The sequence below is a fragment of the Condylostylus longicornis genome, unplaced genomic scaffold (assembly GCF_029603195.1).
Source record: "Condylostylus longicornis isolate FDR11 unplaced genomic scaffold, ASM2960319v2 ptg000072l, whole genome shotgun sequence".
Taxonomy (NCBI): Eukaryota; Metazoa; Arthropoda; class Insecta; order Diptera; family Dolichopodidae; genus Condylostylus; species Condylostylus longicornis.
Window position 1 is genome coordinate 5,117,721 of NW_026578040.1, and position 27,923 is coordinate 5,145,643.

The following is a 27,923-nucleotide window of genomic DNA, read 5'->3' on the forward strand; positions in this document are numbered from 1 at the left end:
CTAAAATTTACGGAAATTATGAAATAACAATTATTATAGCCCACTTTTTTAAAATAAAACATTATACGTATAAAAGATGAATTAGAACGTAAAAGTAAACCTAAAATGGTGATTCCCTCATTGAGATCTTAAAATAAATCTTTGTAATTTTTATTCTTGTGTACTAATTTAACGACAAAGTTATTTAATACTCATTGTATGAGACCAAGTGTTTACTACGTGTACTTTAAATTTGAAAAGAGAAAAAAATACATCCGTTCCAAATGACTTAATTTTCATTTGTTTCCTATTATTAACTTTAAACATTACAATTTAAATACTTGTATTATAAGAAGAAAATTAAGATTATAAAAAATAATGTTTTTAAATTAATTATAAAATAAATCTAGGTATATATTTTTTTATTTGTTTGTTTGATTAAAAAAAACACCATATAGAAATCACAAAGGTGCGACTAATTACGTCATGTTTAATGCGCAGCAGCAAAAGCAACATCATAAATACATATATGTATATACATGCCTGTACATACTTATATTATTTTTTAGTGTTTACTTAATAATTTAAAAATTTATTTAAATTTTATATTACAAAAATTAATGTAAAATATTTAACTACTCAAAATTTGTAAGTACATAATGAGAACTACAATTTTATTTTAAATATTGCGCTCTAGTATGTCTATTTTCTTCCATTTTTTTTTATATACTTTATATATTTACTTGTTTACTAAACTTTCTTTCAAGTGTAATGTTCAAATATTTGTACATGTTGCGGCATTGATTAGTACATTCATAATTTTGTTAGTGTAAAACGAAAAATAACTAAGTATAATATTGCTACTATTCATGTAACAATAATAAAGTTACAATGTTTAATGATCAAAATTCGATTTGATCTGCCATATTTGAGGGTATCTGTTTTTATTAAAACAAGTTATGAGCGAGATACGTGGATGATTCGTAAAGATGTAAATTGAAATAATAAAAATTTTTCCAAGTTTTCAATTATGTAATTATTATAGAAAATAGTTAATGATTGATGTAAAAATACATGTATCTAAAACGAAATGCCGCGATTTAAAATATATATAGAAATAAATTAAATAAAGATTACAAGTCGATGTAGCATTTAAATTCCTAGATGATAGTATTAATTTGAAATATAATTTAAACACGGTCGATATTATTCTGTTGAAGGCACTTAAAGGAGTTTGAGTGAATTTTATTCAAAAAATTTATTAGTTCATAAATAGAAAGCAAAACACATATGAGACGCTCAACGCATTAGTGGCCTACTTGCAAAAATGACATTTCGAGTACATTGCATAATGTTAAATATTTAAATTTTAAGAAAATTTTTTAAAAGCAAAAGCAAAGCTATGGTAAATTGGAGTAAAAAGAGGAGTAAACAAAGTATTTTGAAAATATAGAATAATTCTTTTGGCTACTATTTTGGCTCTATTATATAAGTTATTATGTTCACTTATTTTTACAAAAATGTTGGACAGGCCACTAATGCGCTGAGCGCTTCATATATGATCTTTTCTTCGGTAAAATTGTTATAACTCAATTTTATTCTTTATTTTTAAAGGCTTATGAATTTTTCATAGTGTATAGATTTCAGATAAGAAAAACTTTATCATAATACTATCCAATTTATATAATATATAACAATGCAAACGCTAAAATTTTCATTTAAATTTAATTACGTTTCATTTAACTTCAATTACTACCGTGTTATTAATGCATTATAGATCAAAATTGTATTACATAATGTGCGCAATAAAAATAATATTCATTCACAATTTATTCATTTTCTATGCAACTCTTAAAAACAAAAATTATGAAATTGTTTACCCTTTTTTTTACGAATGACTAACTGATTTGATAAACATAAAAAGTTCATTAAGTTAAAAATAAATAAAAAATTAAAAATATGAACATAAGGTGTAAACTTAACGCATTTCATTATTTTCACCGCTAGACTGTGGTTTATATAATAAATTCAATACACACAAAATAAGTATATATATATTTTCCAAAGGTTATCATAAAATTTTCCACACAAGTAAAATTAAAACTAAGTTTGAATGGTTACACCTAAATTTGTAAATTGTATAACAAAAATCATACAACAATATGCGTTATTTATTTGAATAACCCAAAAAATTTATAAGACGAACAAATGTTGATTCTTCTAACAATTAGAAATGATTTACACTTGCATGCTAGCATGCATTAACAAATATTTAAAGAAGCAAATGACCGACTTATTTTGGTGTTACAAAATTTTTTGAATAAAATTAAAATTTAAATAATTCGTTCATAAATATTAAAATTAAAATTTTAAATCATGTGACTATACAATAACCACATGATCGTAATAAATTTTTGAAAATGAAAAAAATTTTCATTTCATTAAATTTAATTGGATACTCTTAGATACCATTAGACCATTAAATTTTTATTTATGATGAAACAATATAAATTATGATCTCATTATTGCGATGACAGGAACATATTTTATAACATGAGAGCAAAATAGTTAATAAAAACATAAATTATAATTTTAATAAGAGATCACAAAATGAAATGATCAACTGTAATAATTTACGAATGTGTCTGCGAATGAGTAATGGTTAGTTTCCCACATTTAATTAACTGTATACGGATTTTATTAATATTAGAGGCTCTAAAACGATCTTATTTATTTTTGATTGTTTTATAAGGAATTCTCATTTTCCAATATATGGTACAAAACCTTAATAACTTAACTGAACTCCTTCATTTGCAAAACAGTGAATAAATTTAGGGTTTATTAGCGAGGTACTGAATACCACATCTTCACTGACTTTCTTCTAGTCCAGTAAACAATAAATAAGAAATACAGGATGAGGTCCCGATGATACATCAATAAGTTTTCATGTTACATGAACAACTTCTTATAGTGTAATTCATATTCGAACGCTTCAATTTATAGCTCGACAATGTGAGTAAAATATTATTAATGACCATATTTAAAACAAAATTCTTAATAATTTACTAAAGAAAAAAGTTATATAATAAAATTGTCAAACTTACCGAACGGCCACTCGAACGCATGTATCCTTTTCTTCATTTCCGCCATCGGAAGACATCTTAGAATCTTCTAATTTTCGTTTTTCTTTGCAAGGATACTTTAAAATTAAATTAATCCTTATTTAAACCGCATTTATTTAAAACTTGATTTTTATAATTTTCTTCTTCCATTAATATCATAAATTTCTATTTTCATAGAACAATTATTGTAAATTTCCAATATTTCTTTGAAGCTGTCATATATAATTTAATTATTATACATGAAATAAAATTTTTTGACAATTATAAAAAAATGCTTAAAAATCTCTAAAATAATTGACTTTTGTTCAACTTTTGTGTGTGATTTTTTATTAAATTCAATGTCTGAACAACAGAAAAGTTTTTCTTTTGAATTTTCGAATACTTTTCTTTATCTCAAATACAAAAATTAAATTTTTAAAATGCGAGAAATTTGTTACGTTTATTTTGTGTAACAAGTATCAATACATAGAATAGCTGAAAGTTTTGAAAGAATTCGCATACTAATTTCACGTCGAATTCTAAAACCACTATCAAACATTCACCAGCACAATGGTTTTAGAAGAACTTTAAAAACGGCAGCAAAGCAAAAAAATTACATTAGAATTCTTTGTTAACTTATCGTTTTTCTGCGTTTGTTCCTCTTAGTACGGGGATGTAAGTGAAAATTGATGGAAAACGTTTTTCTTTTTATTTTCTATTTTCTTTTCTGTAAAATTTTTTGTTTTTCTCTTTTTATTTGTTGCCTTCAAAATTTTCTTTTGTTCTTTTTGTTTTGTAGAAAAATTTTTAATTTTTTTTTCTAGTTCCTTTGATGCGCACTTGTACGTGTATTTTTTGAAGATTTTTAGACCGTAACTACACAACTTAATGACAATTTTTCCCTTTGGCGGAAAATCTTATATTTTTTTTTGTTAGTTAGTTTTTCAAATGAAATAGAAACGTTCAAAAAAATATTTTTGAAAGAAAAAAATTGTGTTTTTTTCTGACAAAATTTTATTTTTGGATTTCTAAATTAAAAAACAAAAATTTGTTTCCTCTCTTTTTCTGAGTTATTCTCTGGAGATTTGAATTCATTTTACATGATGAATGATGCACACGTACTCAAAATTTAGTTTGTTTTGTTTATTTGTTAAATCTTGATTTTTCTCTATTTTGCACCACCTGAAATGAAAAAAAAAAGAAATATTAGAGAAATTACAAAATATCAATAAAATATTAATTTTTCATAATTCTTATAAATAGAAAAAAAGTTGATAAATTTTATAGTTGAGAAGACAAAAATAGCAAACTAATTGTTGTAAAATGTTTTAAGTAAAAATAATTTGTGTGACGAATGACGATGTAGAAAAGAGTGTTACAGATTATGGATTGAGGATTTCAATAGATTGAATAAACGCCAGTTCAATAAGACTCAAGCACTGACATAGGATATCTTCTTATGAGTTCGGTAGCAATCATCGCAATTAAAATAAACATCTGTGCGCTTAATAAACTCGACACTATGTTTTTTTGAGAAAAGAAATCCTTCATATGGGAAGGATTTCTTTTCTCAAAAAAAACATGGTGTAACTTCCTGCAATTATTGATCAAAGCTGTAAATTAACGCAGAAGGTTCATAGTGATCTTTTCGGCTTTAGGTATCAACCCTTAGATATAATCGACCGTATAATCTTTAGGTATCAATCCAAGGTAGTCTAGTTCTAGTATTAGAGTATTGTTGGTTTGTATTTAAAAAATATACACCGATATATTCTTCTAAACTAAAATATACTCGACCTAAATCCTATATTGCATAATTTAGATATTCCCTTAAGCTCGTGTGTTGCATCTTAAATTTTGCATTATACTGCTCTTCAGAGAGTATCTGCTCTTAATACCTTTAATGTGTTATTACACTAATTACAGCGTAATTCAACAATTTGAAGCTAAATTTAATTGATTTTTAACTATCATTTTGTTATGAATGAGATTTAATGGGAATATTATTTGAATTTCCTAAAATTAAAGGTCAAAACTTTTCATATAATCCAATATTAATTAATATCATCGCATATTTTTAAAAATTTTCAATACTATAAACTTAAAAAAGAATTCGATGAAATTTTGTAAGATTATACAAAATATTTTATTTTACGGTGTTCTAAAATTTTGTTTTTTCAACAAAAATCACGTTTTTACCCAATTTAAATTTAAATTTTTGTTTGAAGTAGAAATATTATAGTATGTTTGCTATAAATAAAAAGTAATCGCACCTATTCTTCTTATTTTTAGTGTTTATTAACCTTTACAATTCTATGAATTAAGAATAACAATATTCTTAATATATTATTAGCCAGTAATCATCACCTTTTCCTCTTACAGCACCTTAACGAATTAATTAACGAATCAGTATATTTCTAAAAGAAAATATTATATTCTCCCTATAGATTTAGTGTTATATTTTATAAAATTAATGCAGCACAATTAATTCTTGTAAGATTTTTTCCTTACTCCATGCATTCGGTTCTTGTTAGACGCTTGCACATATATGGAGGAAGATATAATAATATAAAATATTCTAATAAAAATTTTATTTTAAACACATATTTCCTAAATAATAAAAACGTTTAAATATTAAAAGAAAATATTCGTCAACGTCATATCATCATTAATGTTGTTTTCTTCATTTATTGCCATAGTCGCGTCGCTTTTGTCGTCACTGTCATCTTTTTTTCACTCAGTTTCATCAAGTACATATGGGAAGAATGAAAAGAAATTTACCAGAATTTTGTTTTTATAATATTTTATGTACACGTCGAATAGAGACGAGACTATAATAATAACACTGTATGTAATTATGTGTTATGAACGATATAGACACAATATTTAAAAAAATTCATAGTGTACTTTTCCTGTTTAATATTTTTCTTAAGAATAACGTGATTTGTTTAGCAATTTAGTACAATAGAACTGCATTTGATTTTGTAATTACATACTTGCAGTTTTTCGATTAACAAATTTTGATCAATATTGGGTAAGTATATAAAATTTCTGATCTCCAATTATGATTGAATTCAAAAAGACTATCGTTTCAGATTTTTATTTAATTCAAATTTAAATTAAAACATTATAATTAAATTAATTTTAACCTTAATTTAAAATTATAACCTAGAAGTGCACAAATAAAGGTATTTCACGATCGAAAACAATTCAATTATAGTTTGTAGATAGTAACAAACACCTACACAATCGTGTATTTAAAGTGATATCTAAAATATTTAAATCTATGACATCATAAAGTGCGCGTCTTAATATAAAATTTTTGAATTAATTTCAAAAAAATTTTTATAATTTATTTAGAATCAAAATCATATTAAGTATATTGTTACTATGTTAAATTTTAAAATAAATTGTTTATAATTCACAAAATTCTACAATTAATTCCTGAATCCTTTTCTGATTGTTTAAAATAGCAATCATTATACGTCGTTGGCTTTCCAACATCCATAATAAAGTTTTTTGCTAGAATTAAGTTAAAAATGCATTATGTTAGTTTTTTATTCGTTTTATAGTACGAAGTTAACGTTGGAGAAATTAGCCTTTGTAATCTTGGAGACAATTATTCTCAAGCATAAACTCCCAAATTTACTTTTACAGCCTCATTTCTTGACACTATAAGGTATCTAATACGATTAAAATTTATCAATGCCTTAAAAAAATTCTTCTAATTTAAAATAATCATAATCAAGTGTTGATTAGCCCAAGTTCTAAATACTACAAATAAACTATGACGATGTAGAAAAAAAAAATGTAAAAAAGTCATTTGAAATTTTAATGGCAGGCAAAATAATAGCAGAAAAACTTTATTTTCTATGTACAGGAAAAATAAAATTTGCAATTTTTGATACAGTAAGTCAAAGTTCTTACTACAAAATATTATTCACTGAATAGCTTCAACTAATGATTTACAATAATATCATGTCACATTATTATGTTATGAACAATCAATTAAGTCGAAAATAATTTAATAACTTGTTACATTTATAAAGGCAACGCTTAAGCATTTAGACCTTTTCCCGAAAACAACATTTAAATCCAAATTGAATATTCTTTTATAAAGTGTTTTAATCTCTTCTTGTGGAAACATTTCTTACAATGAATAATATTTATTGAAGGAACCCTCTTCAACTTATTCATAGACGCAATTTACCATACTTAATTATTAATTCACTTAGCAAACAAAAAAATTTTTACTATGCAATCCCAATTTTTTCATATTAATTGAAAAAAAAAAATAAAAAATTTCATTTTACTCTTTTCTACGAAATTCGTGCATAAGATTTTAGCAGTCTGATTAGTTGTATATTTTTAGTGACCTTCTAATATTCCGTTTCAATTTGATTACAAATAGAATATGATACCTTGGACTTATGTATATACCTATATATGTATTTACATATGAACTACGTATAATAGATGTATGAACGGATTGTATAGCAAGGTAAAGTACACACAATACTTTATTGAATATAATAAGGGGAGACACTTAGATAGTTTGTGATGGCGGAACATTATACATTTCGCTAACATTTTCCTGTTGTGTTGTAATTATTCTGTTCTTTCATTTTTGTTTTTTCTTTGCTTTTTTGTTACACTCGTTATTATTCCATTAAACTGTGCGAACGTTGATTTTTTTTAGTTATCTTGCTTTTGAAAGGAAATATGACGATGGATAGATTCAAAAATTGAGGAAAAAAAAACTTGTAGTCTTTTTGTTTGTCGTCATTTTAAAGCAAATTTTATTTGATTTTTTTTTATCTATTTCTATTTCGGTAAAACCTGATGGAAACTAAAGAACAAACAAAAAAAAACTAATCAAAATTTTTGTTTTCTTTATAACTTTTTTTCACGTACAACTCAAATTGACGTCGAAGAATTGTTGTGGTATGGTGTTTAGGCCATACACAAAATGAAAAATAAGACTAACAAAAAAAATTTCACAGTGTAACTTGTAAAATAATTGAAAGGTATTTTTTTTGTATACAATTTCGGCATAAAAACTGAAATCGAGAGTATCTACCCAAAAAAAAAAAAATTATTTCGTTTTTTTAATTTTCAATCGAAAGTATACAAAAAAAAAGTGATTACAAGTCTAAAATAATTAGAATGGCATTGCAGCCAAAGCTATTGTTGTAGTAATGATGAGGAAATTTTTGTGAAAATGAAAACGAAAATCTAAATTAAGCTAAGAGAGAAAAAAAAGTAAAATTAGTTTTTTTTTTCTATTGAATTTTGAAATATTCGAAATTAAGTAATTCATAAAAATTCAAATGAGAAAAACGTGAGTTATCAAAGAATACAATTTTGTAACACATTTTATCTGGCATTCATTTCGCACCCTTAAAGTAATAGTGAATTTCGGTTTTAACAAGAAACTTTTAAGCATTTTGAAAATACACACATTTGATTTTTATGTACCGTTCGTCGTTCATAAAAAATTTAAGATGAAAACACAAAATTAAGTTGATAAATTTAATTCTCGATATTGAATATGAAAACAATCTTTGATATTTACATAGGGGCCTATATTGTTTAAGTAAATAAAATTAATTCTAAATTTTCTGAAATTTTACAGAATGTCAGCAGCTATTCGAAAATTCACTCATGAATCAAATAAATATTGCTCAGCGTTTTGCACCTTCAATTTTAAAAACTAAATTTTTGAAAAACCCCTCAATATAAGGACCAAACTCAAAAACTGTACGTTTACATGTTATCATTTTATTACTCTGAGGGTGCCATCATAAATCTTGTTAAAAATTTAAATTTCAGCAAAGATTTCCATAAGTAATAAAAGTACCAATTTTTATAACTTTAAAAAATTAAGTTGTATGTCGTTGATAAAAAGATTGCGGGAAAAAAATCTATTGCATAATTTTAATTTTAATTTTTTGCCTTTCTTTTTATTTTAATATTAAAATTATAAAATATCAAACCAAATCAACGATTTAAAAAAAAACTCATATAAAGTTTGAAGTAGACAAATTGAGAACAAACCCATAATATTATCACTGAGTACTGAGAACCTAAGAAAAGTACTCTATGAATTGTCTTAAAACTCTTATATTTTTAACTACATTTAAACATTTAAAATTCAACACATTGGAGCTAAGAAACTCTTACTCACTTTTATAATCTTACTTAAACACTTGTAATACACATTTCTTTAAAAACACACAAGTACAGGTTTTATGTCCCTTTTTTGTTTTCTTAAAGATTCCTAAAAATTGTAGTTCTACACTGATTATTTAACCATAAACATAAATAATACAAATTCTTTTATTAAATGAAACAAGAAATATCCAAATTTATAGCTTCCTTTTGCCATTAAGAAAAGATTTTTAAGTATTATTATAATGATCTCACATATCAACCTTATAATAATCACAATATAAAAATTATAATAATTATCAGAAATACCCAAATGTCACAAATGATAAAACCAAATGAAGAAAAAAAAGATAAAAAATGCTTTATAGCTGTTAGAGAATTAAAAAACCATTAATAAAAAATTGTTACATATACTTTTCTCATGTATAATTAAATTTAAATTTTGTATAAAAGATTAAAATATCTTTAAAAAATACATACAAAAATATTTTTTACTATCGCTCAAATCAATTAAAATTAACAATCAATATGCAGAGACAGACAGACAGAATGCTATAAAAAAAACAATGTAGACAATAATAATAAACGCCATCTCCTCTCTAACAATGTCACGTATCTTAAATCATTCGATTGAAATGGAAAAATGAAAAGATAACAAGTAGTTTTTAACATCTTGTAAAAAATATTCTCTTCTTCGCACACAGACCGTGTATAGCACTTATTTTTTATAATGTCATGTAATCCGATTAGAAATAACAACATGTATTGGATACCTTTACATATAGAAAGAAGCTATAATAATAATTTTAGGACTTCTATTTTACACTATTGTTTTGGTTGTTTTTATTTTTATTCTATTGTAAGATATTGAAACTAATCCAAGAGGACCACAGTGTCATAAACTTCTTTTATATACAATTTATAAAGAAAGAAAACAAAAGATCCACTTGAATACATTCAAAAATCTTAAAAGATTTTATGTTCAATCTTTTATAATATATGGGATAATATTTAAATTTACTCTTGTTTGGAATATTAAATGTCCGTCTCCATTTTGAATGTTTAAAATGAATTTTTCATAATAAAACAGTTAAAAATGTCGCAGGTGCTCACAATATGATTACTTAAAAAAATAAAAGTACAGGAACTTAAGATTTTGAACAGATCACCAAATTCAGATTAGAATTAATTTTGAACTAATTAAAAAAAAAAACTTGCATTTTTTTACTGTCGTTATTCACATCCTTCTACTCATTTCACTCATTATTCTAAGTTTTCGCCCATAAAATCAAACGATTTTTTATAAATTTTGATCTAGATCAAAGAACATTGCAGCTGGATTAGAAAAGCAGATAAATTTCTTCAATGTTAACTAAAACTTGTTAAAATATTTCTCAATTTAATTTCAATATAGGCCATGTGCTATAATTATTCCACACGCACATATACATACATATAGTACATATGTATAAACACTTGATAAGTTTTGTTACGCTTTGATTGATAGGTTTTCGACTATAATATTTCAAGTATAAAATAAATTAGTAACTCAGTTTTAATTCTGAAACTGGAAATACTGATATTTTCAACACACTGAGAAACACATTATCTATTTGGCTTTGCAAATTACAATTCTCTACCTTTCTCTTTCAACATCAATTAGATTTCATTCTAAATCGCTGAACAGATTCAATTTACCTATCACTTCAACGAATAGAAAATCGATCATACAGCAAAATATCCTAAAGTAAGACTGAATTATTCTGAATTCCTGTACATTTCCTTTTCATATTCATATACGTAATACGTTTACTTTTCTAAAAAAGAAAAAAAATTCTTTTCTGGTCCCACTGCTCTGGAATATTATTTAAGAATTTTTCCAACTCTTGGATACAAGAAGAATATAACAATAAATAGAATAGAGAAACAAAATAAAATTCGATTTATTTTAGTTAAGATTTATGTTATACTAGCTTGTACCCATATTTAGCGGATAGATAATAATTTTTATTATCCACCTACACTCTCATGTCACATAAACTGAAGGCGAGAAAGATTGTTTCTCTTTTTTTTTTTTTTTTTTTTGTTCTTTTTACTATTTATTGCAACTCTATATATAAGAGGTTTTCTTATATGTTTTGATCTTAAATTGGATATTGATATTCGAAAATTTCTCATTACTTTTTCGGGTTTTCAGTGATTATTTGATGAAGTAAAACGAAGATTTATTAGAAACAACTGTGATTCAATTGGAATTTATATTTGTTACTTCTCAATCTTTCTTTAATTTTTCTTTTTTTGGTTTTGAATTTTGAACAGATTGTGTGAAAACATTTTTCAGCGTTTTTACTTTCGTTTAGCTCAAATGGGTGACCGTCAATGCTAAAAAGAAAAATCAATTTTTTTTGATTCTTAAAAAAAAAAAAATTTATTTTTACTTATGATGAGATTTTTTTTTCTGAAATGTTTTCCTTAAGTAGAAATCTTCTATATTTGGTGTAAACAAATCTTATTTCGTTATTTTTGAAAGATTTTCAGTGGAAAAAATATCAAATTACACCCAAAGTTTTTGTAAAATAAAAATTACTTAATACTTATGATTTAATATACAAGTATTTATTCAAAAAAATCATAAATTAGATTTACAAAATGGCGTGAACCTCAAATGTCGTAAAATGAATTAGAATTTTTTGTCAACATGTCAAAATATAAAGTAAAACTAAGGTGTTCAAACAAATTAAGTACAGAACTCAAAAAAATGTTGAAGCATCCTTGTAAATTTTTTCTTAGGTATGTCCAGTAATAAGGTCCGAAAAACATTTTATATTATTAAATACGAGTATCAAAAGCAATTTCCCAATTTGGAATGAACTTGTTAATGATAAATGCTTTGGTTTTTAAGAAGAAGAACCAAATCCCACAATTTTTTGCAACATTTTGAGAACTGAAAACATTAAGAAATTTTCAACCTTTTAATAAATAAATAAAAATCCTAATTGTCTTCAACACTTTTCCTATATGCAGACTATAATTCTATAGAAAACAAAGGTTAATACGAATTTATTAAATCATACGAGTAAACAGCAACATTAAGATAACAATAGTAAGAAGCCACCACTTTAACTTAAGTTGTTTGACGATCAATCACATAATTCTGCATATTAAATTTCGTTTTCAAGGACTAAAGACTGATAAACTAAAATTTAGTGATCAAAATCATATTCTTTTATTTTAAAGTTTAATGTACAAAAACTTTTCGACACTAGAACATTGTCTCCATTCATAAATGATGTGTCTTATCAAAAATCAAATGGAAATTTTAATAATGTATTTAGTTTCAAATTGCATGCATACAATATATCTTTCTTATATGAATGAACATAGCTCTGTATTCTAATTTCTAATATTGAAATATGCAAATAAAATATCCATGAAGAATATTGAAACTTAATGCTTGAATGATTGAATGAAAAAATGAAATTGATTATAATCTTAAGTTCTACTACACTTCTTCCAGGTCCTGAATTCTTATTTATGTAATGTACACATTAAACATACTGGGATCTGAGTAAAATATATAAAAAGGACTAGAACCATTATATACAGTTGCATAACAACCATTATTTGCATTAATTTTAAGGAAGTGAAATAATATACTTTTTGTTATTGATTGAACTTTTTTAAAAAAATGAAAAACAATAGAAATAGAAATTTTCATTTAAGGAACAATGGATTTCAAATACAGGGTAATTCAGAAAGATATACAACAATATATAGCACTGATTAGAGGATCGAAAATTGGTAAAACTTGTGTTCCGGACTGGGTATCAAATCTCAAGTGTTTCCTAGTTCCAGGGATTTTAACGAATTTTTACGAAATTTTTACTTATCCAAGTTTTTTTGATTATAACTTCGGTTCTGAGAAATATAGGATCTTCAAAACAACAGGTTCTGAAAGGCCTAATAAAGGGCTTAAAATAGACATGCTGCTTAATTCTTACTTTATGTACCTTCGGAATACCAAGCATTTGAACTTTAGGGAAAATCGAAGTTTTCCTTTGTTTTATTTTTTTAGTTTTTTCTAACTAGATAATTTCGTTAGAATTTTTTAACATTTTTCAAGGGTTCGTTTTTCTCAAACCGAACACCAAATTCTGCTATGAAATTCACCTATAGTTCGTCAAAAATTTATGTTTTTCTTCTTTCAAATCTATTTCTATTCAATCTCATATTTTAAATTAATTGCTTTGCTGGAACACCTATTTAGTTGCATCAACCGTATGCCAATTTAGCTTCTGTAGAAATATGTTTGAAATTTATTCTTCCATTAGATTATTTATTAATTATTTATTAGCTTCATAATTTTAATACCATATCATTTACATACTCCATTTTGTTAAAAAAAATTTAATTTTTCTATAAAAAAAAAAAAAATTTCTTATTAAAATAAATGTCAAAATTTGTATGGCATGCCTTTAAAAATTCGCTCGGGCTGCATAATGTTAATAGCTTCATATGCCAAATGGTGCCTAGATTTCGAAAATATTTTTTTCAAATTTTTAAATTGCACCCAATGTGAGAAAAATGCATTTAAAATTTTTGAACCATATAGGTACCATTTCTTATAAAAACTGGCAAAAATTAAAAACCTATTAATTTTCTTTACCAAGAAAAGTTTCGAAAAAAAATTTTTGTTTACTAGATTTTTTTTTGTTTTTTGTAATACAAAATTCTAGTTTTTCTTTTCAAAAATTTAAAATTTTTTAAAATCAATTTTTGTGTTTCAATTAAAAAGTTTGTATAAAATTTCGTTTCAATTTTATTATTATTTGTTACAATTCAATAAAAACATTAAAATTCAGATTTTTTATCGAAATAACGGCAATTCAAAATGTCAACTGTTTTTTCAAGAGACTATTGTTATTAAAAATTAATGACAGTTGATAATTACAACGCTTAAAATCCTTGCCTTTAAGGAACTTCAAAATTTTGACACAGAAATGGTTTTTGTGCTACATCTTCTGTAACATAAAAACTTTTTTAATGTTTGAGGAGTTGAATTAAACCTTAATAATCTAGGCAAAGTTCTTTTAAAAAAAATTCAAGGTTTCAAAAAAAATTCTTAGGAATTATCTGGCTAGAAAAATTGAAATAAACAAGTGAAAAATTCAAAAATATTTGGCACCCAACGCGGAACAAAAGTATTACCCATTTTTGATCCTTTAACCAATGGTATATGTTGTTGCATATCACCCTGTATATACATATATTACGTAATTTAAAATAGTCAACTTTAAATAGTTTTCTTAAGCAGATAAATTCAATTTTATTGACAAAATCAAAGGACATGACAACACTAATGAATTTAAATTCTCCATTAATGCAATAATTTAATCGCATATAAAATTTATTAAAAGTAGAATTAAATCACTTGCCTTCTTATGTTTTCATTTTCTTTATTTTCCCATGCTATACATATGTCACTCCGTCAGTTACTCTTTTGTGTCTTTTCAAATTTAAATTCTCATTCCGTTCATTAAACTTCTCATTTTTCTATTAAGTTTTTTTATTTTGTTCTCTAATAACTATAATTACCAAAAATCTTAAAATTTCGCATTAACTTTGCTGCCTAGAAAATAAAATTATTAAATTTTGCGTGCACTCACTCATTTTCCTTATTTTTTCTGAATAAAGCTTCTAAATTTTAAAAATTTCATAACAAACTAATTAAGTGGTATTACAATATAATGTGTCAAGTCATGTACGTATGTAAGAGTATAAACTATATTATTAATAACAAATTTTTCAATGTAGCAACTCTTACAATGTGTAAAATTGTCTTATTGTACCTTATAGCTATTGAAGCTACGAAAAGAAGATGATCATATATTAAACCTAAAAATTCACTAATAAATCATTTAATGTTAAAAATACATAAATTAAGAAACTAAAAAAATCACATAATATTGTTTATCTCATGATAGAGTGGTCCAAACTAATAGTCATCAGTTAAGAGTTTTTGGTCTGGTTTTACGCAAATTTAAGCTATAGTTATGACAATTATTGAATTTCTATCTAACATACAAATTCCCAATTTCATGATAATTTCCTCAAATCGAATTAACAAATAAATTTTTAGCGACCGTATTCTGCATACAATAGGTAGGTTATGTGATGGCAACAAATTTTGCATATCGAGTTTTCGGTGGGAACGAACTTCTCCATGGTAGGGAAGTGTAAATAGTCTATTTTTAGCAACCGGTCGGTCTGTTCGTCTGTCTGCACGCGTGTATCTCAAGTTCAGCTAAACTGATTTTGATGAAATTTTATATGTAAGTTTATTTCGACCATGGCACGGACGGAACTTTGGAAATATATCGGGCCTCGGGAACTTTTTAGCGGGCCTGTTTTACATTTTTGACCATTTTGAAGAAAATATTCAACCGATTTACTTGAAATTTCATATATAAGCTTCGCTCGACCATCCGCGAAACTTCCTAACCTTTAGAAGAAATCAGACGTCAGAAATTGGACGTTTACTACGGGCCAAATATACATTTTTGCGTATATAAAAAGAAATAATCAACCGATTTCATTGAAACTTAATATTTAAATTCTTCGTACTAAAACAATGAACATAGAAATTTTTTTTGGAAAGATCAGGACTCAAAAACTAATCTGCGGGCCGATTTTACCTTTTTTACCATATCTACGGAACGAATTCGTGGAATTTCTTGAAATTTGATATTTGAGTTCTGGTTGTTACCGAAACTAACTGGCGAGCATTTCAGGGAATTCGGGTAGCAAAGCGAAACTCTATTAAGAGCCAAATTTACATTTTTCTAGGTATGTTAACTATAAGCTTACTAATGTCCTAAAAATTGGCAAGAAGTATTTAACAGACATTTTCATACTATTCTGTAACACTTTCATTTAATTAGACAATACACAATGCGGTCGGTTATGTGCTGACCACATCAGATTTTTTTTTCATAATATTACAAATTTCACTAAGACCACTCTGAGAAAAATCAACTTTTTTACTAAGACGAGTTTGTATGAGTTTTACGACATCGTATGAGAAGATTTTCATGTTTTTGTGATACGTCACAAGATATACGCATTTATCGGTGGGGTGTATAAAATAAAACCAAAAAATGGTTGACACATGAAGATACATTGAGGATTCTACTAACATCTTAAAGATTTTCCACATACGAACGTATAGGATATAAATTTCATCTTATCATAATTTTTATGTCTCTTTAAAGTTTTCTGCACTTTTTTTTAAAATTCACAAAAGTTTTAGGATTCGGTTGGTTCCATTTTTTAATTTTCATTCTACCAAACATAAGAACTTTAAGAATCTTTTGCCTTAAAAAAAATAAACTACTTAGGATTATCTTAGAAAGTAATAAAGTTGCATTTGATTTTTGCAAAAGTTGAACACTTTCCCATTGTAAAGGAATTCTTGTTATTGAAATTATTTCTTCAATATAAAGGAAGAAAGTCTTAAAAAATGAAAACTTCAAGATGTTTTGAAAACTATAAGGTTTCATGAGATCAGTTTTTAAAAATGTCACCGAAAACAAAACGCAGAATTTTGGTTAAAAACACGTCACATTTTTTAATCGGTTTTTTTGGATCTATTGCAAGATTTTCAAAAAAAAAATTGTCGAACGAAATTTATATTGATTTCGAGAACTTTTTTAAAGCCCTTACCGGGATATATGAAAAGTATACCAATTCCAATGAACTAATCTTCCATATTTGCAATGTTCAAGTGTATGCGGTAAGTGAAAGCATCGGTGTCGAGTATTTTCCATTATGTATCGATTTAGTCCTTAAAAGATCGGTTCCACAATAGACGAAATTACTGGACTTGATAAACCAAAAATTCTTATTGTCTCCTTCTCGATGTTGCACAAATGGATAAGTATAAAAAAAAAACTAAACTTTAGAAAACGAAATCAAATTTATTACATTTTGTCTTTTTCAAAGAATTAAAATAAAAGTGAAGTTATGTATTGCGGTCTGCAGTTGAGAGTTTTGTCACAACTAAAGTAAGTTGTTTTTTTTTTCTTATATGAAATACTTGAATGAAAAAAATAAAATTTCGTTCGGCTCCATGACTTCTGTTTGTTAAAGAAAAACAAAAATTAGAACCAAAAACTTTTGAGAAATTCTTAAAAATTTTTTTACCATGAACGACTTACTTTATCCAGTCACCCACTTTCAATACATCATGACAATTTGAAATTTTTTTAAAAGAAAGAAATTTCAAAAGAGAAAAGAGCATTTTTAAGAAATGGAAAACTTTTTAATTAATATTGACTTCTTGCATCAATTGCGTTTTTGTCCACTTTAATTCTTTTTTTTGCATTTTGGAAAAACAAAAAAAAGTTGATTTTCTTTTCAATTGTTTATTATTGCAATATCCTTTTTAGTTAAGGATCAATGTCAAATAGAGTATAAAAGAATTTCTTTTGAAAAAATTTTATACGGAAAGTAAAAAAAATGAGAAATTTGAAGAAAAAACTGGAAATTTATAAGCATGTTTTACACTGAGACATAATAATGTTTCTTGGCAGGAAGTCAGAAACATTCAAAAAAAAAAATTTCAATTTATAATGATCAAGTACTCGTAGGTACTTAATTTAAGAAGCTTTCAAATCAATAAGTTAAAAAAACTTAATTGGATATTTTAATTCAGAAAATTTTTTTTCTTCTACTTAATTCTAAATTTGTGTGCATGTGCAAAATGGTAGAATATGAATAAAACTACTTGCCCATTCCAAAATATCCAAATATCATATTTAAAGCAAGTTTATCGAAGATTAATTGATTTTTCTTGATAAACATTTGATGGCATTTTTTCCAAATCAAACAAAATCCACAACAAGAAATGTTTTTGAATTGGAAATCAAACGTTACCTTAAATGAAAAAATCTATTTTCTCTTCGACGCATCATTTAGGGTAACGGAATATGATTCAAAAGTATTGAAATTTCGTAATGGTTCTCATTTTGAAAAACGTAAAATTTTTGAAAGGAAAAAGATAATGATGACTTCATAAATATCAGTAGACGCATTGCTCATTAACCAATCATTGATACCGTTTTATATTTCATTTATGTTAAATTAAAACTGACAACCTCATTAATAAGCCGACATTTTAAAAAAACCTTATAATTAAAAATCTTTTAATGTAACAAAACTGCTTAAAATATTAAATTTAAGACTAAAAATAAAAATTAAAAATTAATTTCCCTTTTATATCAACAACTTTTGTAAAACTTTTTAGTTTTTCAGGAAAAATTAACCTGCTTTCAAAAATAAGAAAACTTAAGAAGTTTTGCATTCAAATATTTTTGTGATAATTTTTTTCTTACGCTTTTAAAAGGTGTACTTATTATTTGACCTTCATTCTCTCTTTAAGTCTTAAGAATTCGGCATCCAAATTTTAAAATTGTAATGAGTTCCAATATTTTATTGTAATTACTTCCCATTCGAGCTTTTAAGAACTCACAATCAAATTTTTAGATCTGTAGTCACTTTCAATATTTTATTTTTCTACTAAATTTTAGTTTCAGCACAAAAAGGTAATACTTAACTAAAAACTAAAATTTTACGAAATGCCAAACAAAACCAGCGGAATCAATTGTCAATCAATCACAAATTGTCAATAAAAAGTCAATGGAAACAAAAACGCAATATTGCCATAATTAATATATTTAATTTTAGATTTGATTTTCAATTTTCCTGCTGGTTTTAAAATAAAATTATATTCCGAATTAATCAAAGAGATCTACTGTTTTTGTTTTTTTTATTAACCTACAGCATAAAAACTCTGCTTAATTCAAAGAAAACGTCAAACATTTACAACATAACCTCAAAGCAAATCTTAAAAATAAGAAACTTGCAAAAATAGTTAAAAAGAAAATTGCAATAATAATTGCAAAAAAATCAAAAATAAAAAAATAATAAACTTATTTTTTTTTCTTTCTTGCTTCATTAAATCTTTCCAATTTGTTAAAAAACACATTTTTCTTTAAAAAAATTTCTGATTTTTTAAAAGTCGTTACTTACCGCTGGGTTTTCACAGGAAGAAAGTCAATTTCGATTAGATACCCTAGAAATAGTTTTTTTTCGTTGGAGCAGCAAAACAAGGCCTTATATTTTTATTAAAACATGAAATAAAAATAAAAATGAAGAAAAAACTAAAGCAAAAAAAGAAAAAATTGGAAAATTTTCTACACTTAGATTGTATCTTGCGGTTAAATCAATTATAAAATTTAATTATCTTTGATCTCGATTTCGCGGTTTTAAAACATTGACGCTCGTCGGTTACTCGTTATAATTTTTTTTACTGATTTTTTCTATTTTTGTTTTTTTTTCTGCCTTTATAATTTTTCAAATTTTTTCCTCTCTTTTTTATTTAAAATTATTTAACTATCTTTTTAGTTCAAAGCTTATAGGTACAAAATGCAAAATAAATTGAAATTTTCATATTTCGTTTGTAACGTTTAGAAAATTAATTTATTAATAGAAATATTTCTCAAGTATAAAATTTTTGATAGATCTAGCCACCTTTCCCCTTCCCTTTATAAACAAGATATATTTGAAAATTTTATAAGTTTTAAATCTTATAAGTATGTAAAACAAATGCATTTTGATAAAAATTCTTGGATAAATTCAAATTTTACTGTCAAAAATAACCTAAACAAATATTTCTGACATCAAATCAATTAATCGTGTCTTCGAAGCCGCGCGTCGACTTCTGATTGAATTCATTTGTCAGATAGGAATTATCATGTTCCATTTGAGACGTTTTTGTAACTGCCATAGAGGTCGAACATTGAGATTTTATTTAGTTTTTTCAGATTAGCAATTATTTTTGAAATTTTGGACTTTTTAGCACTTTTCCAAAAAATTTTTGAAAAAAAAGTGCTTATTAGTTTCACTCTGTCCGTCCGTCCGTCCGTCCGTCCGTCCGTCCGTCCGTCCGTCCGTCCGTCCGTCCGTCCGTCCGTCCGTCCGTCCGTCCGTGTGTCTGTTTACAAAACTTCTACACCCTTGAAGATAGAAAGCTGAAATTTTGTACGTACATAGATTTTTACTAGAAACTTATTTTCGTGGAACAAAATTTTTACCTATCTCCCCCCCTTTAGAAGTTATACCCCCACAAAACCCTAAAAATGCCATTCTTTAACTATTTAGTGCAATGAAACCATAAGGATTTTTCAAATTTTGCAAACGCAGAAAGGCAGTGGCTTACTTCCCCTAGCGGGGTATACTAAAGGTTAACTTTAGAAAAACAAAATGGCCGCTCAAATTTACCGTTATCTAAAGTCCGTTTTTTCCAAATTTTTGATGTCGTTTATTTTCTAGACCCCAGCCTGTAGAAGCTTGAAATTTTATGGGCTTTTAGACATTAACAAATAGTTCATTTCGTTAGAAGAAAATTTTTTTCCATCTCCTTCCCCTCTCAAGTTATGGCCTCTTGAAATTTGTAAAATTTGAATTTTTGACACCTTATATTTCCGAAACCGCAAGCTTTTTCAAATTTCTATAAACATAAAAAGCTAACGGTAAATTCCATGAAATTAAAAAATATAATTATTTTTCTTAACTCACATAATTAAACCTTAAAATCGAGCATTATGTTAACCCCTTTTTATATTAATTTTTGCTTTATTTCAAACACTGCATATATGCGTCATCCTAAATATATGCAATTCTAGAAATAGTTTTGTATATGAATGAAAATAATTTTAATAGTTTGATAGGTATACATAGACTGTATTTAAAAGCAGAATTTTCACTTGCTGAAGGGAAAAGTGCTACAATACAAACCATTGGTTTGACCCAACTTTATTGATAAATATAGTATGCATATCGCGATTAAGTAAATATTTGCTGAATGGTAATCTTGTTTATTTACAAATATTGCGAAATTATCAGCAATATGAACGTTTCATATGAACTGTTTTGCTTTTATAAAAAAGTCAAAAATATATTACATATCTGCTACAATATGTTTTTTCAGTATAGCAATTTGCAGTAATTGTTTTGCAGTACTACGTTTACGAAATCTTTAAAGTAATCAAATAAATTAATTTTAATTTTTCCGAAAAAATAAATTAATTTTGAAGAATATAAAAATAAAGTGAAATTTACTAAACCCCCGAAATAATTTTCTAATTTGATAGCTACTTAGTACCTCAAAATCGACAACATAAACTATAGAATTCTTTTAAATACAAAATAGTAAATTTTTACTTTTACTGATTCAGGTCTCTTTCTGTATTTTCATTACTTGTAAAATATTATGTACTAGTTAAAAGCCAAAAAAGTTTTCAAGAAATAAAAAGTAAGTAAGTATAAGAAAATGGAATAAAAATTTTGAAAAAAAAAAAATTGTAAATTCATGGTTGAAATTAACGATAAAATTGTAATAACCAAATAAAACTTCAGCTACTGAACTAAAAATTATTTTTCGCGAACAATAAATTTTATAGACTCTTTACAAATTTATTTTGTTATCTTGCTTATTTTTTTTGCTTTATTAAAATAATTTCAACAATAATGTAAACACAACAAAGTAAAAGTTAATAAATATAATGACTAAACATATTTACAAACATACTTAGTTAGTTATAAAAATGTAAACGGCATTAAGCGTAATATTTTTTTTTTTGAAAGGAAAAACATTGAAAAAATTAGGTTAAATTTTCGCAAAAAAATTTTATTATAGTAAAAGTTTTGTTATACTCGTATACACACATATAGGCATTTATGCCTGTATATATACATATGTATCAATTGTACATTTGTAAAAAATTTGCGCAGGTTAGTACTTAGGCAAAGAAAAACTTAGCTGAAGAAAGTTTTACACTATTTTCATTTAAAACGCAATTATAATTGAAAGTGCATTCATCTATACTCTAGGACAGTGAAATTTAGAAACAGTTATTTTTTCTTGAAAATTAACTCTTGAATTAAAAAAACATCGAATTATAATTTTTTAAAAAATAAAATTAATTTGAATCAAATGTGAGACAATGTGATTATGTTCCAAAAAAAAATAATTTTTAGAATTAAAGATCCAAGTTCAGTCACTATTAGGATATCTAGCACTATTAATTCCTCAAGCCACTAGCGCTATTAATTCCTCAATCGAAAGTCACTATTACTCTCAATCGCTATTGATTCCTCAAGCTCTAAGTTCAATCACTATTACGACACCTAGCACATACTGCTCTAAAGAAGATCTAATCAATAGTACTAACTGTTGATTAAATCTTCTTTAGAGCAGTATTGTATATTATTTATTACCAAAGTTGCTAACGACAACAACTTCTATAACATATAATTCTCCGTGTTAAATTTTCGTCTACTCATAAAATGTACTCAAATAAGAAAAATAATTCGTAATTAACTATCAAAAATTATGAAATATAATAAAGAGTTCAATTAAAAGTGAAAATTTCGCAAAAATTATTTTATAAAATCATTTTTCTTTTAATAAAAATTCTTTTTGTTTCGTTTCAGTTTTCCTCTCTTTCTCATACAATTCTGTAATTTTCACCTTAACACGTTCATTGGAAATAAATTTGAAACTTACAATAAGGCAAAAAAAGAAAAGAATTGTTGAAATTCATGGTTATTTCTTTGTTCAATGATTTTATTAATAAATAATGTTGATTGTTTTGTGCTATAACTCTTATACACCTCTATATATACATATTATACCATAAATAATGATGATACTTACATATACATAAACATACTATGTACAATATTTCTTTAAATATTTAATAATAACTAATAAATGATGACCTTTTTTTTCTGTTCGTTATTATTTTGTTAATTTCTCATAAAAAACAAATAATTTAAAAAAAAATTTTTTTTTCGAAATATAAAAAAAACATAAAAATTATTGTATTTAAAGATTTTTTAAAACGACAAAAAATAGCTATAAACTTCGAAAGGTTTTTTAGAGTGAAAATCTAAGTATGTTAATGTGACTTTAACAACTTTTAATTCCTCACATATACAAGTATAACAATAGTTTAAGAAATAATTACAATTAATTATACATTTGACCTTAATCGGGTTATTCTATCAAAAATATTGAATAGATTAAAAATATTACCGAATTTACTCAGTCCCTCTGAAATTAGTAGACCTAGTGTTTTTTATAAAATATTCAAAAACTCATCAGATTTTAAAAAATTTGTTAAATGCAGAGCAAATTTCAAACTGAATAATGGAAATCATCAGTGACTACTTATTTATTATTACACGATTCTTAATTAGTAAAATTTCTATTTTAGCATTTTAACATATAAAACTGATTAGGGTAGTATTTTAAGAATTAGTGTAGTAAAATTTGAAATTAAAAACTAAATATTAAACTAAATTTAATAATTTGCCTTGACGGTTTTCAAATGCATTCATTTTAAATAAAAAGCATGTACAATATTAATATGCAAAAAAATTGTTATGCAAGAATTGATTGCTTTGCCGTTAATTTTGTTGATTTACAATGATTTATGAAAAGACACTGCGGCGAAGTTTGGTGTTCACATTTTGTTATTTGTAAAAACTTCACTATTAAAAGTAAAATATAGAATTGCGTTATACACAATTTATGATAGCAAGATTGTACACACCGGTATGATAGCACGGGAATTTAATATAATTTATCGAAAGAATAAATATGAGAATTCTCTTATAAATACATTTTACCTTCTTATATACATTTTTCTTGAAAAATATATATGTGTGTTAGTCTAAACTTTATATTTATAGAACTTTACGTTTGAATAATAACAGAATTTTGCAATAGCAACAACAACTACATATACTTATTAACATAACCATAATACTATGATAAATATAATCATTATACTAATGCAATTCCATATACAACGTAATATAACAGACATGAAATTCGACCAAGTTTTTCAAAACTAAGTCTTTTTATAAGTAAGTAGTATATTAATAACAAAACATTTTAAAAAATTCAAGGCGAATTTTTTATGAGACAAACTACTGAAACTAAATAAGTACTTAGTCATAATATTTTTACACTAGTATTGGCAAAATAAAAATGCACTTATTTTACACTCATTCCGGAAATTTAGTTTATTAGTGTATTATGAAATCGAATCCGAACTGTAATTTTTAATTATAACCCTAACTACGCGATATTAAATATCGTTATAATTATAAATCCTACTCTAATGATATTTAATTACTAAGTTGTTGATAAAATACTTAATATTATAAAAATGCAATTTTTTATGCATTGAATCTCTTTCAAAAAATAAAATCTACACAAACATATATACATATTTATTACACCTAAATAAAAATAACCATGCTTACACATCACGTTAAATTTTCTTAAAATCGTTCAAGAAATAAAAAATTACCCCAGCAATCTACGATGTTCTCCGATTACAACAAGTATGCATGTAAGGTAAGTGTCGGTAATACTGACAGTGGCGGTAATTCTGACATATACGAGGTTTTTTTTAATTATTAAGAAATTTTCTCTATACAACATATATATATTTTTTTATTTCTAGATTAATTCAAATTATCGCAATACTTCCTTTTATTTAGTTTTGAAATAACTCCAAAATATTGAGCATTAATCAGTTTTGTTTCCATAGACATAGCAAAAGTGGGTTGCATTGGAGAATTTCTTATACTTTTTGCTTAATTTTTCCGATTTTGTTTTTATTGTTTTTTGACTTATTTGAGGGTTAAAAATATATGTATTTATATTAAATTAAATATTTTGATTATTTTTTTATTTATTTTATAAGTTATTCGGAGTAAAAACGTTAAATAAATAAGAATTTTAACAAATAATTTCTGTCAGTATTAGAAACATCTAAAATTCGACCCTGCTTCTATTACTGATATATGTGTCAGTAATACGTCTAAAATCCATATTTTTATAAATTACGTCATTTTTAAAATATTTAAATTTTTATTTTCGTATTTATTTAATTAAAATCGAATTTGAATTTTCTTTCTAATGTCCGAATTCCGACACTAAGAATTTACTACAGGTTCGGAGTATTTTACTTTTAAAAACTGGTGTCAGTAATACGATCTAAAGAGGGTCAATATTATGTACAAAATTATGTCAGTATAAAGTTTTAATTTTGATATTCATTTTAATTAATTAAAATAATTTCTTTATACTTTAAAATTGTTTAAACTATTTCAGTCGAATGAAAATTGATTGCATTTGTGAAAACCTATATCTGACTACGACCTTTGTACCTTTTTAATAGTGATATTCGTCTAAAAAAATTGTGTGTCAATATTGTATACAATACTGTCAATAAAACAGTACAATTCGCTTTCCTAAAAAATGCTTTAAAATTACTGCAAATGTTAACGTCATAACAGATATCACAACGGAAATGGTTCTCTTTAAATAAGAAAAGTAGTCCTTTTTAATAACCCAAAATGTTGTTCCAAAAATTAAGAATGGGTTGCTCTCGTTACGTAGCTAATACATAAATAGTCTTTGTTAAAGCAAAAGGCAGCTTTAGAATAGGCTTATTAGCAGCTTTAGAATATATTGATATGATTTCTTATAATTTCGTGTGGTATGGTACATCATATTTTAGGTATTATTTATAAGAATACATTTGTAGCAAATATTACTTATAATACTTTATAAAACATTATGTAATTTTGAATTAGATTTTCATAAATTTCTTTTAAAAATTTTTATTTATTCATTGTTGCATATTAAGACTACTAGCAAAAGTACATTCTACAATAATAATAAAGTCAAATCAGCTGAATTCCACATATTTTTACCTTTAATTTAATAAAAAATGTGTTTGTTATTTTTGTTTGAATTATATTTTGATTCATTTTTAATTTCTTTTTTAAATAAGATGAAATATCCGTAGAAATCTAAATTATTATTCCATTTTTATTGAACATTATCATTTTAACCATTTTAACCATTATTCATATATAGAATATAGATACAGCATATGAAATTACATTGTCAGTATTAGGAACACAAACTGTCAGTAATAGACACAAACATTTGCGGATATGTCAATATTAGGAACATTTTTTCTTTTCATCTTTAATCGAAAAATTATGAATTAAAAAATATTTTGATTAAATAATTTTATAAAAAACATTATTCTCAATTATCCAAATTATTCAAAAAATCGGAAACACGATCATTTATTGTGTCCCACATATAAAATATCTCACGCCAAAGTTGAATTTGTTGCGAAATATGTCAGTAATAGGGACACTTACCTTATATATGTATGTATATTTTAAATGTTTAAGTACATTATTGTAAAGTAATCTCTCGCAATTGAGTATAAGTGGAATAACAGTTACTATTATGTCATCTGATATTTTATAAATATTTCATCCTTAATTATTTTAACTCAATTTCAAGGGTTAACTGTTTTATCACAAGGCTTATCACAATAAAAGGATTTATAAAACTTTATCGTCATTGTGGGAAAATCTCAAACAACCTTCTTATACTCATCCATGTAGGTATAAAATATTTTATAAAATTTGAAGAATAATTTTATCCAAAGATTAAAGTTCATTTTTATACTAATTTTTAACGCCAAAAAATGAGTTTTACTAGCATTTTGTGACTTTTAAATCAGTCCATGTTGATACAAGCGAATTTCCTAGTTTTCATTCAACCAAAAAATAATCAAATAAGTAAGATAAATTACCAAAAAAGTAAATTATTGTTAGAGTCCACTCTTTTGACTTTGTTTTAGAATTAAGAGCAATTCAAAATATAAGAAAATTTTATCAGAATAGTGAAGGCTATTCTTATATATACCACGTACCTTTTGCTTACAACCATTATGTTTTTCAAATTTCTGTCTTAACCACTGTAACCCGAAAAATTTTTTCTACTATATTTGCATTCTAATTACCTTACTCAATATTCGATAATTTCTTTTTTTCATTATTTTTTTTAAATAAAACTAATTAATAGCATTAAATTTTAAAAATTATATGCCTATTTGTCTGATAGCTCACTTTTAGTACATGAGTCGTTTACTTTGAAACTTGGTTGTGAAGTGCTGATCAAATAAGTTCCTTTAAATCTAAATTATACTACAACTAAATGAACTAAACAATATAATCCAATGACCATAAAAGCTAAATACAAATCTCACAGCTCTTAGAAGCTTTTATCTACAAATTTATCTTTAAAATAATAATAAAAAAAACTACTAAACTCGTAAACATTGCATTACATTTTTAAACAAATAAAATAAAGGAAAAATAATAAACAAAATAAAAATTATGTATTTCCGAAATTCAATTTTTGGTCACAAACAATGTATGTATGTATAAATATTAACCTTGCTGCTTTGCGAAAATTTAATAGCTATGTGTACAAAATTTACTAAATTTGTAAAAATATTCACACAAATTCATTGTCGTCAAAATGCAAAACAATAATAAAATTGAGAAATAAAAAAAAAACTGAAATCTTTTTATCTTTTATGTTTGTTCTTTATTAGCATATTTTTTTAAAAAGCAAATACAAATTATTTATTTGCCAAATAAAACTGAAAAATCATCAAAATGATTTTATTTCAATGGGTTGAGTTTTTTTTTTCCAAG

At 25.1% G+C, this 27,923-nt stretch overlaps 1 protein-coding gene across 3 annotated transcripts in view; it reads right to left on the reverse strand.

Annotated features, from left to right (window-relative positions):
* LOC129612486 (kinesin-like protein KIF21A) overlaps positions 1–27,923 on the reverse strand; it is a 166,193-nt gene that overhangs the window by 95,572 nt on the left and 42,698 nt on the right. For all 3 annotated transcript variants that reach the window (XM_055526103.1, XM_055526102.1, XM_055526104.1), the window contains exon 3: positions 3,084–4,262. In XM_055526103.1, the coding sequence (XP_055382078.1) occupies positions 3,084–3,139 (56 nt within the window). In that variant the 5' untranslated portion in view covers positions 3,140–4,262. The remainder of the gene's footprint in view (positions 1–3,083; positions 4,263–27,923) is intronic.